Source organism: Cetorhinus maximus, chromosome 6, assembly GCF_964194155.1.
Source record: "Cetorhinus maximus chromosome 6, sCetMax3.hap1.1, whole genome shotgun sequence".
NCBI classification, from domain to species: domain Eukaryota; kingdom Metazoa; phylum Chordata; class Chondrichthyes; order Lamniformes; family Cetorhinidae; genus Cetorhinus; species Cetorhinus maximus.
In genome coordinates, this window is record NC_135884.1 from 56,370,981 (window position 1) to 56,384,697 (window position 13,717).

At 42.3% G+C, this 13,717-nt stretch overlaps 1 protein-coding gene across 1 annotated transcript; it reads left to right on the forward strand.

The window, feature by feature from the left end:
- Nucleotides 1-4,766: 4,766 nt before the first annotated feature.
- Nucleotides 4,767-11,520, forward strand: trnt1 (tRNA nucleotidyl transferase, CCA-adding, 1). Its single transcript, XM_078543745.1, has 7 exons — nt 4,767-4,940; nt 5,366-5,559; nt 6,298-6,436; nt 6,572-6,698; nt 8,811-9,004; nt 9,175-9,428; nt 10,766-11,520. The coding sequence occupies exons 1-7, from the start codon at nt 4,817-4,819 to the stop codon at nt 11,012-11,014; spliced, it is 1,281 nt and encodes a 426-aa protein (XP_078399871.1). The 5' UTR covers nt 4,767-4,816; the 3' UTR covers nt 11,015-11,520.
- Nucleotides 11,521-13,717: the final 2,197 nt, after the last annotated feature.

The following is a 13,717-nucleotide window of genomic DNA, read 5'->3' on the forward strand; positions in this document are numbered from 1 at the left end:
CTTTTCTATCGCTATGGTGAGGGAATAAATTCATCAAGAAAGGATTCATGAATGTGAACCTGCATAGTACACTAGTACTGTACCTTATTGAACTAACCCATAACATAGCCAGATAACTACTAACAGGTTTGATTTTTAAAAATTCATTCACAGGACATGGGCATCGCTGGCAAGGCCAGCATCTATTGTCTCTGCTGAATTGCCTTTGAGAAGCTGATAGTGGGTGGCCTTTGTGAACTATTGCAACCCATGCAGTGAAGTCCATGCGGGGAGTTCAAGGGTCTTGGTTCAGCGACAATGAAGGAACAGTGATATATTTCCAAGCCAGGATAGTGTGCATCTTGGTAGGGAACTTGGCAGTGGTGATGTTCCCATGTGCCTGCTGACTTGATCCTTTTAGGTGGTACAGATTGCCATTTTGGGAGATGCTGTTGAAGAAACCTTGGGGAAATGCTGTTGTGCATCTTGTAGATGGTGCACATTGCAACCACATTAAACCGTAGTGGAGAGAGTGAATTTCTAAGGCGTTACCAATCAATCAGGTTGTTTTGCCTTGGGGAAGTGTTAAGCTTCTTGAGTATTATTAGAGCTGCACTCATCAAGTGGGCAGTATCCCATCACGTTCCTTACTTGTGCTTGAAGGTGGTGAAAGGCTTTGGGGAAACAGGAGGTGAGTTACTGATCACAGAATATCCAACCTCTCACTTGCTCTTGTAGTCAGAGTATTTAGTTAAGTTTCTGGTCAATGGCTACCCCAGAATGTTGATGGTGAGACATTTGATGTTGGGAATGCTGTCGAGTGTCAAGGGGAAGTGGTTATACTCTCCTTTGTTGGAGATGGTCACTGCCCAACACTTATGTAGCATGAATGTTGCTTGAATGTGGCATGAATGTGACTAGTAATCCAGAGATCCAGGGTAATGCTCTGGGGACCCAATGCAAATCCCGCCATGGCAGGTGGCTTAATTTGAATTCCCTGAAAAACTCTGGAATTAAAAATCTAATGATGACCATGGGACCATTGTCAACTGTAAAAACCCATTTGGTTCACTAATGTCCTTTAGGGAAGGAAATCTGCCATCCTTACTTGGTCTGGCCTACATGTGACTCCAGACCCACAGAAATGTGGTTGACTCTTAAATGCCCTCTGAAATGGCCTAGCAAGTGACTCAACAAACCGCTACAAAGTCACAAAAAAGGAATGAAACCAGACCACCATCCGGCATCGACCGAAGCACCAGAAATGACAATGGTAATCGCAGCCCTGTCGATCCTGCAAAGTCCTCCTTACTAACACCTGGGGGCTAGTGCCAAAATTGGGAGAGCTGTCTCACAATCTAGTCAAGCAACAGCCTGACAGTCATCCTCACAAAATCATACCTTACAGATAATGTTCCAGACACCACCATCACCATCCCTGGGTATGTCCTGTCCCATCAGCAGGATAGGCCCAGCAGAGGTGGCGGCACAGTGGCATACAGTCGGGAGGGAGTTGCCCTGGGAGTCCTCAACATCAACTCCAAACCCCATAAAGTCTCATAGCATCAGGTCAAACATGGGCAAGGAGACCTCCTACTGATTACCACATACCGCCCTCCCTCAGCTGATGAATCAGTGCTCCTCCATGTTGAACATCACTTGGAGGAAGCATTGAGGGTGGCAAAGGCGCAGAATGTACTCTGGGTGGGGGACATCAATGTCCATCACCAAGAGTGACTCGGTAGCACCACTACTGACTGAACTGGCCAAGTTCTAAATGACATAGCTGCTAGATTGGGTCTGCGGCAGGTGGTGAATTAACCAACAAGAGGGAAAAACATACTTGACCTCATCCTCACCAACCTGCCTGCCGCAGATGCATCTGTCCAAGGCAGTATCGGTAGGAGCGACCACCGCACAGTCATTGTGGAGACGAGGTCCCGGCTTCACATTGAGGATACCCTCCATCGTGTTGTGTGGCACTACCACCATGCTAAATGGGATAGATTTCGAACAGATCTAGCAATTCAAGACTGGGCATCCATGAGGCGCTGTGGCAGCAGCAGAATTGTACTTGAACTCAATCTGTAACCTCTTGGCCTGGCATATCCCCCACTCTACCATTACCATCTAGCGAGGGGATCAACCCTGATTCAATGAAAAATGTAGGAGGGCACGCCAGGAGCAGCACCAGGCATACCTAAAAATGAGGTGTCAACCTGGTGAAGCTATGACACAGTATTAATTGCCAAACAGCATAAGCAGCAAATGATAGACAGGGTTAAGTGATCCCACCAACAGATCAGATCTAAGCTCTGTAGCCCTGCCACATCCAATCGTCAATAGTGGTGGACAATTAAACAACTCACTGGAGGAGGCAGCTCCATAAATAACCCCATCTTCAATGATGGACGAGCCCAGCACTTCAGTGCAAAAGATAAGGCTGAAGCATTTGCAACAATCTTCAGCCAGAAGTGCCGAGTGGATGATCCATCTCAGCCTTCTCTGGAGGTCCCAAGTATCACAGATGCCAGCCTTCAGCCAATTCGATTCACTCCAAGTGAAACGAAGAAACGGCTGAAGGCACTGGATACTGCAATGGCTATGGGTCCTGACAATATTCCAGCAATAGTACTGAAGACTTGTGCTCCAGAACTTGCTGCTCCCCTAGCCAAGCTGTTCCAGTACGACACTGGCATCTACCCAGCTATGTGGAAAATTGCCCAGATATGTCCTGTACACAAAAAACAGGACAAATCCAACCCGGCCAATTACCACTCCATCAGTCTACTCTTGATCATCAGTAAAGGAAGGGGTCATCAACAGTGCTATCAAGTGGCACTTGCTTAGCAATAACCTGCTCACTGATGCCCAGTTTGGGTTCCGCCAAGGCCACTCAGCTCCCACGTCATTACAGCCTTGGTTCAAACATGGACAAAAAAGCTGAACTCCCGAGGTGAGAGTGACTGCCCTTAACATCAAGGCCTCATTTGACCGAGTGCGGCATCAAGCAGCCCTAGCAAAACTGGAGTCAATGGGAATCAGGGGGAAAACTCCCTGTTAGTTGGAGTCATACCTAGCACAAAGGAAGATGGTTGTGGTTGTTGGAGGTCAGTTATCTCAGCTGCAGGACATCACTGCAGGAGTTCCTCAGAATAGTGTATGTGGTCCAACCATCTTCAGCTACGTCATCAATGGCCTTCCTTCCATCATAAGGTCAGAAATGGAGGTGTTTGCTGATAATTGCACAATGTTCAGCACCATTCGCAACTCCTCAGGTACTGAAGCAGTCCATGTCGAAATGCAGCAAGACCTGGACAATATCCAGGCTTCAGCTGACAAGTGGCAAGTAACATTCGTGCCACACAAGTGTCAGACAATTATCATCTCCAACAAGAGAGAATCCACCCATTGCCCTTTGACGTTCAATGGCATTACCATCACTGAATTCCCAACCATCAACGTCCTGGGGGTTACCATTGACCAGAAAATGAACTGGACTAGCCATATAAATACTTTGGCTACAAGCGCAGGTCAGAGGTTGGAATCCTGTGACGAGTAACTCACCTCCTGACTCCCCATAGCCTGTCCACCATCTACAAGGCACAAGTCAAGAGTGTGATGGAATACTCCCCACTTGCCTGGATGGGTGCAGCTCCAACAACATTCAAGAAGTTTGACACCATCCAGGACAAAGCAGCCCGCTTGATTTGGCACCCTATCTCTCCCTCCACCACCGATGTACAGTAGCAACAATATGTACCATCTACAAGATGCACTGCAGGAATTCACCAAGGCTCTTTCGACAGCACCTTCCAAACCCACGACTACTAACATCTAGAAGGACAAGGGCAGCAGATAGATGGGAACACCACTGCCTGGAAGTTCCCCTCCAAGTCATTCACCATCCTGACTTGGAAATATATCACTGTTCCTTCGCTGTTGCTGGGTCAAAATCCTGGAACTCCCTTCCTAATAGCACTGTAGGTGTACCTACACCACATGGACTGCAGCGGTACAAGAAGGCAGCTCACCACCACCCTTTCAAGGGCAACTAGGGATGAGCAATAAATGTTGGCCCAGCCAGCGAAGCCCACATCCCCCTCCTCTTCTTCATCTCCTGCCCTTCACTCATCCCCTCTCTCCTTCATTCCCTAACCTCCCCCTCTCCCTCATCCCCTCTCCATCATCTCCAATCCACTCCTCTCCCCCACCCCTCCCAACCCCTTCCTCTGTCATCCCTCCCCCTCCCCTCCCCTCCCCCTCCCCTCCTCCCACCTCCCACCTCCCATTCTCTCCTTGATCCCCCTCCTCTCCCCATCACTCTCCTCTACCTCGTCCCCCTCCCCTCCCCTACCCCCCTCCCCTACCCCCCTCCCCCTCCTCTACCCGCCTCCCCTCCTCCTCCGCTACCCCATCCCCCTCCCCTACCCCCATCCCCCTCCCCTACCCCCATCCCCCTCCTGTGGCCCACCCCTCCTCTCCTCCTCACCCACTCCCTTACTTTTCTTCCCTCTTCCATTATCCCCATCCCTCTCTATGTTCCCCTCCTATGCCTCCCTTCCCCAGTTGAGATACTTTAGCCTAGGACAACTGCAGACAGCTTGATTAGCAGGTATACATTCATCTTCTCATCTTTGACAGCTCGGACTGATCGCGCGATACTTCCCCAGGCACAATCACAGTGAAGGGCTCGCTCAGGTGTCCAAGTGCGCAGACGTCATGCAGTCTCCAGGCAGTGGCGAGCAGCCTCTTCCGGCAACGGCCCCGCCCCTCCCCCCACCCCTTCCCTTAGAGGCCCCGCTCCTCCCCCATTCCCTAGTGGAGGCCCGGGTGGATGTGGAGTCGAGCGCTTCGCATTGTTGGTGTGAGCGGCGCCTTGAGGCGAGGCCTCCTCACTATGCAGTTCAAGACGGTGGAGTTCGAGTCGCTGTTCACGGACGGCCTAAAGAGTATTGCAGGTGAGGGGAAGCCGGGCCGGCATTGATGGCGCTGGAGTGACCGGGCAGCAGTGGGCCGCCATCTTATGGCCCTGAATCTGCAGCGGGTCTCCAGGCCCGGGGGCAGGGATCGATCCCTCTCATTAACTGCGGGACCTGTCCACCTGACGGGGCCGTCCATTTGCTGCATGTCGTACTTGGTGCCTTGTCTGAAGCGAGAGTCGAGAACAAAGATGTCCTAGTTTGAAACCCCCGCTGTTTACCTCTCCTCATGGCGCTGTCAGTCTTTCCATGTTAGGGGTAGTTTTTGATTTCTTTTTGCCTTTTTGTTTCAGTTCTTAGCTGGTGAAATCTTGACTTCTCAGGGAGGAAGTGTTTTTGAAACCCTGCAATAGTGACCAAGCATTTCTTCTCCCCCCCCCCCCCCCCCCTCCATTCCCTTTCAGAGTTATTCGGTAAAAACAACCATGAGTTGAGAATAGCAGGCGGCGCCGTGCGGGATCTGTTAAGCGGGAAACAGCCGGAAGATGTGGACTTTGCCACCACAGCTACTCCTGAGCACATGAAAGAAATGTTCCAAGCCGCCGGTATCCGGATGATCAACAACAAAGGGGAGAAACATGGCACCATCACTGCAAGAGTAGGTCTGAGATGTGACAATAGCCTGTCTCTTCCTGCAGCTTAAATAAATCCAGTTGTTGTGTTTTTTTAGTAGCTCATCTCCTTTTGTAAAAGTGTTGATGACCAGTTCAGCAATAAACCTATAGAACAACATGGGACTGACATGCTGTATTTGCTTCTGTTAAGATGTTCCTGCAGCTAATATTGTTCAAAATTCTGGTGTCTTTATTATCTCATACTTTGAATCCCACTAAGTTTGATCAACTGATAAATTACCCAAATATCCTTGACAAAGAATTTAGAAGGTTTTTAAACAGGAGGCTTAATAGTTAAAACAAATGTCCACTATTTATCAGCTTTTGTAAATAGTGTAGAAAGTTTAATTTGCCATAAGCGATTCAGAGAAGTTATTTAAGTTTTATTCAAATTCTGACAATATTAAGATTATTTTAGCCATTTCATACTTCATTTGTTTACATTGCATTATTCCACTGAAGCAAAAAAAATACACAATCTTCATGAGTACATTCATAGATGCAATATTTCTAAAAATAATTAAAACATTTAACCATGTTTTTTGGTGGGGAAAAGCCTGACACGTGACTTTGGGTTCATGTATATCTGGAATATAAAGTTCTAACCACTTCAATAACTTATTTCCTTGGGTTGGCTGCAAATAAACCAAACCAAGATTGATATAGTCCTTAGGGTTCATAGTGAAATATTTTAATTTCCTGATTTTACATAACTTGGATAGGTTCACAATCAGAACTTTGAGATTACTACATTACGAATTGATGTTGTAACAGACGGAAGGCATGCTGATGTACGGTTTACAAAAGATTGGCAGGAGGATGCTCAACGAAGAGACCTGACCATCAACGCTATGTTTTTAGGTAATGTTCTATTTTAGTTTCAGATGGGCTATGTCTTAATTTTTATTTTTGGCATCTGATGTTAAATTGGATGTATAATTTGTTAGGCTGTGGCTTTGTACTGAAACTCATTTTGATGTTTCAATTATTTCTCAGATCTTGATGGTACACTATATGATTATTTCAATGGCTATGAGGATCTGAAAAACAAGAAAGTTCGATTTGTAGGTGATCCATCACAGAGAATACAGGAAGATTATTTGAGAATAATGCGGTATTTTAGGTTGGTTTATTTTTGCATTTTTGGTATATCTGATTGAAAATGGTGTGATGCCAGTTTTTAAAAATCTTGCATGAGGGCGAAACCTGACAAATAACAGGCCTTGGTTTCTGAAGGACATCTCTATTATCGTATAATTGGAAGGAATTGCGTTTTCGCCTTTTTACAAATATTTATCAAGGGCTTGGTGATAGGAAAGCACAGGACCAAGTATAAGTTATCCAAGGAACATGGAATTCTAGCATTTTTGTTTCATGAAATCAGCACACGGTTCTTTATAAAAACCTAAAATTTGTTTTTCAATTACTCCCTTCCCACTCTAAAAATGATTTATGTAGCTTCAAATACTTAGATCACTCCATGTACTTAGCTGTCACTGTAGCTTCACTGTTCTAGAAGTAATAAAATTGGAAATATATTTATGTAACCTGCAATAAGCTGTGCAAAAGGTGAACTTTGCATTCACCACTTATTCCTTCATGTTAAATAGCCAAATCCTGAAAACCTTACAATGTAATAATGATATAAAATATTTCTATTCTGGTTCAGTAAGAAAAAGAAGTAATATCTTAGATAACCCACCTAAGAAAATGTTTAAAGCATTTACTAAAATACTTCAAGATGTATGCACAGAGAATTTTGTTTCACGAATTATTGCTGAACATATGGCATTAACTAAACTTCTGTTTTCAATCTACCAGAATTGCTATTTCAGTGTTTTATATATTTGTTGAAGATGTCAGAAACCATTATATTTTTTAGAAAAATCTTCATACCCTCCTTTCTTTACCCTGCTCCCCAATTAGGATGCATTGAGGGAATAGCATACTGAAATAGAATATCAAGATATTATAGAAATTTTTATATCAACATGATCTGTGATACTAAATTCAGTCACTCCTCCAGAAGCTGATTCTTGTTTACAAATATAATTGCAGAGAGAAGGGCCTGAGCACCTACTGTCTATTGGGGAAGGACTCTTATTTGTGGGATCCCTCTAGGCCATCAAGGTGCAACAGTCACTCAGAATATATTTGAATGAAACATATTTTGACACAATCCTTCTGCTTGTAATCTCAACTGTTACAGCTTGCAAGTTTCCGGGAATACTGTTTTGAGCCTGGTTGAGGCCTGTATTTTATTTTGACCCATATATTGAACTAAATTTGTCTACGTGTATGTGCTTTCACCCAGATCCACATCCAGTGGTGCAGGAGATCTGACCTCCCATGCTGACCTTGTGCTGTTTTCCTGCCCTGATTGTAAGTGAGACTACCACCAGTAGATGAGACTATATATATAAATAAATAAAATTTTAATTTAAACCTTCCTTTCATTTCTTTAAAGAAAAGTGATTACAGACCTATTGATTAAGGAGACCTGAGTGGCAATTGATGGGGAAAAACATCATTGTGGCCCTCTTCTTGATGTAAGCCGACAACCTAGCACTGAGCTGTCTACCCCTGATGATTTGCTTTCTTCCCTGTCCCCCCCCTACTCTCCAAAAACAAATAATGGGCAAAGTGTCTTAACTGTTGCTTCTTGCTGACCAGTGGTACCAGCAAGTTACTATCATGCTTTCCCTTTGGCAGGAGATACTTTACAAAGTAATTGTTGGTAATTGTTCCAAGAAAACATTCAACATTGTGTAGCTACAGTGACAGCCTTAGGAGATTAAAGAAATACTGTTCTGTGCACCTGAGAATCATATCAAATTCTACTTTGTTGACAACTCTGAACTATTTCTGACCAGATTATAAATGTACCATGTTCACAAATCAACTTTATACGCGTGAGAAATGGGAAACTTGGAACAGCGTAAGCATCAACCTCTATGCTGCAAGCACCATGTTTAAAATATTTAGATTCTGCTGAAGATGAACAAGTTCTGGTAAACTGAGGGACCCCTGAAATGTAGAGCCCTACCCCAAGAACCACTTGAGTTCACCCTTCTCTCTGCAGTCAAAGCATAAAGTTAATACACATTCAGACCAACTGAACTCATGCGGGAAGAGTATTTGGATCGGTACAATAACTGTTGTGGGAAGTAGATAAACTTTGAAACCTTGGAATAAAATCTAGTTCATTGTACTGATAACTTCTTATACCTTCTAGGTTTTATGGCAGGATTGCCAAAGAGTCAGGGGACCATGACCCAAAGACACTGAAGTCAATCAAACAACATGCAAAGGGCATGGCTGGGATTTCTGGTGAAAGAATCTGGTTAGAGCTAAAAAAAACTCTAGTTGGAAACCATGCTGCTCATCTTGTCAGCCTTATGTATGAACTGGATGTAGCCCAGTATATTGGTAGGCATATAACTCTTGATGTCTCTTACAGTAATGTACAATTCCTTACTGAGTTGTCAATGTATGACATAGCACATTGCTTGCTAGATAGTTATGTGATATCTTTATGATCTGTATACTACTTTTATTTATTTTAACTTCAATTCCCCCCTCCCTCCCACCCCCTGCAGGATTACCAGTAATTGAAGGCAACCTGGAAGAACTAAACAGTGTGTGCAAAAATGTGCATCATCACTCTCCAAAACCTATGACTGTTCTTTCAGCACTGTTTCGAATACAGGATGATGTCCTGAGACTTGACTTGAGACTCAAAATTTCAAAAGAGGAAAAGCAACTTGGCTTATTCTTAGTTAAGTACAGAAGAGATTTGATCAAGGCTGATGGTACCGATCCATTAAAACCCTACAGAGATTTCATTATCGATGTAAGTAACAAATTAAATTTAAAATTTTCAAAACAAAAAAGTGGGGACGTGAATAGAATATTATAAAGTTTAAATAGTCTGACTTTTCTGTAAATAAAGCATTCAAATAACACAATGTAATGAGAGTTTCTGGTGGAACTGCATCACATGGTTTTTGAGTTGTTTTGAAATGGGAAATATGTTGACTTCATTGGTTCATTGCGCCCTGACTGTGTCTTGAGTGCAGTATTCTTTCATTTTTGTGGTTTTGGGATCACACCGTTTAAATTAAGTGATTAAAAAATGATGGCCAATTTCAGCTGACATATTTGATGTTTAGGTCAAACAGGTTCAATCCATGCCAGGGCCTGTTTGTGCCTAAATCGACAACATTTTTTAAAGTTGTTTCAGTAACCAAGGTAGAAATTCTACTGGTTCAAATACAGGATTCTGTGTTTTGGGGAACATGGGATTGATGGGAACATGAGCATACAGAAAATAATTTCTACACCAACCTGGGGAGTAAATTGAAATACAACATGAGCTGAGCACCATTTTTCCTGGTCAAAGAGCGCTACGGAACCAGCAGTGTAACTGGTCTGATGTCTCCCATGTTGCTTTAAACAGGTACCAGTATCTGTAATATAAATTCAGTCTTTTAAAAGGGATAATTTGGGTGTACGACTGCTACTGTGCTTTCATATACATACCATGTAAAACCTGGTTTTACCATGCACTGCCTGGTGAAAATAATAAACCATTTAATATATTTTGCTTAACCATCCAAGCTTCATCACTGACTGGTGAGGTGATATGAGAGTGACTGCCCTTGACTCCCCAAAGGCTACCTGCCATCTACAAGGCACAAGTCATGAGATACTCCGCTTGCCTGGATGAGTGCAGCTCCAACAACACTCAAGAAGCTTGACAACGTCCATAACAAAGCAGTCCACTTGATTGGCACCACATCCACAAACATTCACTCCCTCCACCACTGACTAGCAGTGGCAGCAGTGTGTACCATCTATAAGGTGCACTGCAGAAACTCACTAAGGCTCCTTAGGCAGCACCTTCCAAACCCACAACCACTACCATCCAGAAGGACAAGAGCAGCAGACACATGGAAACACCACCAACTGGAAGTTCCCCTCCAAGCCACTCACCATCCCGACTCAGAAATATATCCTCTTAAATGTCTGACCATGAATTTTCATGTTATCTGTTCATTAGTTCACTTACTTTACATTAAGTTGGGTGTTGACTGGTTAGTGTTACTTCTTGGTACTGCTTGGGTGTATTAGTTCAAAAAAAACTGATGCTATTGGTTTGGTTTATCTGGTTTTCTGATCAAATTTCAGTCCAGAGAACCGGATGTGCAAAGCAGAGTGTGTGAATTGCTGAAGTACCAAGGAGAGGAGAAGTTACTGAAGACTATGGAGCAGTGGTCCATTCCACGCTTTCCTGTTAGTGGCCATGATCTAAGAAGAATAGGAATTGTTTCTGGAAAGGAAATTGGAACAATGCTGCAGGAACTTAGGAATACATGGAAAAAGAGTGGTTACCTGATGGATAAGGAAGAACTGCTAAGTATGGTAAAAAATCCATAAACACATCCCAACAACTTTTGGAACGGAGGGGAAAAGACCGTTACGTTGAAAACAATTTTTATTCTCCTAAAATGTTTTTGTTGCAATCTTTATCATCAACCTTGGATTCATCATTATGTACATGTTTATTGCATTTTTAATCCAACTGTTTATTTTTCTGTCACTAAGATCATTGTAGTTTACTTATATGGTGACTAGTTTTATGAAGCAACAAAATTGGATTTAAAAACAAATTGGGTAAATTTGGAATGTGTAGATGACTAGGAGTCAGTTTAGATCTTGTGACTCTTTAATCTAATTATGCCTTCAAGGTTTGAACAGTTTGGCTAAAAGTTAAGTTAGCTTTGTACTAGATAAATGACTGCAACCTGAAGGACTAGATCTATAAAGCTGCTTGTATATGAAATTTGAGTTCAGGTTCACCCATTATTGCTCCAACCTGTTGAGTAGTTTTTCTGTAATGAAGGACATTTAAAGAAAATTAAAAATCCAAGCTCATGAACAAATGTTATTCTTGCATTTGTCTTTACAGATGATAGACTGAAGTGTTCATCTCTAATATTGTTTTACTCTTTATAAATCTCGTACTTTCTCGCAAATACTATTCATATGCAAAGAGCAGTTTTGGTGGATTTGCACTACTTTCATCATCATAATGAACTAGTAACTGTTACTTATTAGCTATGTAGTAATTAGTCCTCAAAAACAACAAATTCAGGTAAATATACCTTTAGAGATAGGAAGGCGTTAATGCCACAGGACTGTGCCCTTTTGCTATTACCTTAGGAAGTCTAAACGTGAATTACTGTATATCTGGTGGAAATGGCGGAAGTAGTGATTTCAGCGTGCTATCGTCCATTCCATATTGAAGTGGCTCTCTGGTGGAAGATTCCTTTGTCTCAAAATGCTTCCAGGAAGTCTATTATATGATGTATATTATGAGCAGAGCATACACAAAGCCGATCTCCATCCACATTTATGCTCTGGGGTGTTGTAACCATTTCTTCTTCACCCTTCCTGCATTGGAGTCATTTAATTCAAGATATAGCTAGATGCTATTCAAGGAAGATAGTAGGATTGGCGTTGACGATGAATGATTCATCTGAACTTGTAGGGTTTATTTTGTTTTGAATGCATCTTGTTGCATTAAGTTACACTTTATTTTAAGCACTGATGAATACCATATAAGCATTGATTAAAAACGTCTACATTTCCCTTCTTTCATTTTCACACACAACTTGGCTTTCTGTATACAAGTCAACCTTTACTCGTTTTTAGTATTACTATATTAACATCTTTGAACAGAAATCATAGAAAATGCAAAGAAAGGTTGACCTGATCACTCAGGTATTGATTGGCAAAATTGCACTGATTAGGGATCTAATTGTTGCACAGGATGCTCCTGTTGTAGTAAAAAGCTGTATGACAGCACATCCTCATTCCCACAAAGCAAAGCTTTGATATCAAAAAAAGACACCTGCTTAAATTTAATAGTCAGGAAACATGTGCAATGTATTAACTGTAAGAAATCAAAAAGGAGGTAGAAACAATTGTTTGAAGATAGTCTTGTGGAATGCTTAGTCAGCAGGAGTTTGTTTTAAATGAGCACCTGTTTTCTAAACAGGAACTCTGTCAGGGAGTTGTTCTGCCAGGTAACTTCTGTTACCACTTGCATGGTTTTTCACTGGTGTAGAAGGGACGTATAGTACTTTGAGATAGAAACAAAATAGTTGGAGTACTCAACAGGCAACATTTGTGAAGAAAGAAACAGTTAACTTTTCATGCCAATGACCTTTTAAAACTAGTTGAAGAACTGGTGCATAGTAGTAAGTAATGAGAATTGACCTGTGTGTGGGGATGTAAGGTTCTGAGAGATCACCAGGGTTGGGTCGTGTGAAGTCATGGAGAGATTGGAACACAAGGATAAAGATCTTACAGTTGATCTTTTTAAATATGAGCATCCATTGAAGCTTGACAAGAATCAAATGGTGTAGGGTATTTGCAAGATAGGACATGAACCACAAAGTTGCATTTCACCAAGCATGGCTATCAAGTAATGTATTTTTAGAAACATTGTGATGAAGGTGGTTTGAATCAGGGCAATGGAGTGGCAGAGGCAGGAAATTCTTCAATAGAAAAAATAATCTTGGTGAATGATCGCCTGTGAGGAATGAAGCTTAGCTGCAGATCAAGTGGCACATGGACTTTGCAACAATGGACGAGTGGTCAAAGGGGACAAGAAAACAACTGTAGTCATACAAATACAGTTTTTAGCTATAATCAAGGCATTATTGATGGTTGAGCAAGTTGAAGCTAGATTGAATTAGTGGAAAGAAGTTAGTACCCTAAGTGTATTCAATTTGATAGTTTGCCAGGCTTAAACATTTGTTTAATTTGTTTATTCAGTCATTGGGTGACGTAATATGCAATATGTCTCATATCAGCCTTGTCTCTGGTAGTGTTCTCACCTCTTGCTCTGTTGAAAGTGCCATTTTTTGGATGAGATGCTAAACAGAGACCCCCATTTGCACTCAGGTGAATATGAAAAATTCCATTTGGAAAAGACCAAAGGAGCTATCCTGGCAAGCATTTATTCCTCAATAGCACCAAAAAGAGATTAAGCAGTTGTTTTCAGATTGCTGTTTGTAGAGTCTTGCTGTGCATAAATTGACTACCAATTTTCTCCTGAAGTACAGAAGTAAT

What these genes read in the sequence shown, in the direction of transcription:
- trnt1 (XM_078543745.1), top strand. Translation starts at nt 4,817, where the DNA reads ATGTGGAGTCGAGCGCTTCGCATTGTTGGTGTGAGCGGCGCCTTGAGG. An exon ending in CGGCCTAAAGAGTATTGCAG is followed by an intron (nt 4,941 to 5,365) that starts GTGAGGGGAAGC and finishes ATTCCCTTTCAG; the next exon opens with AGTTATTCGGTAAAAACAAC. An exon ending in AGAATAATGCGGTATTTTAG is followed by an intron (nt 6,699 to 8,810) that starts GTTGGTTTATTT and finishes TATACCTTCTAG; the next exon opens with GTTTTATGGCAGGATTGCCA.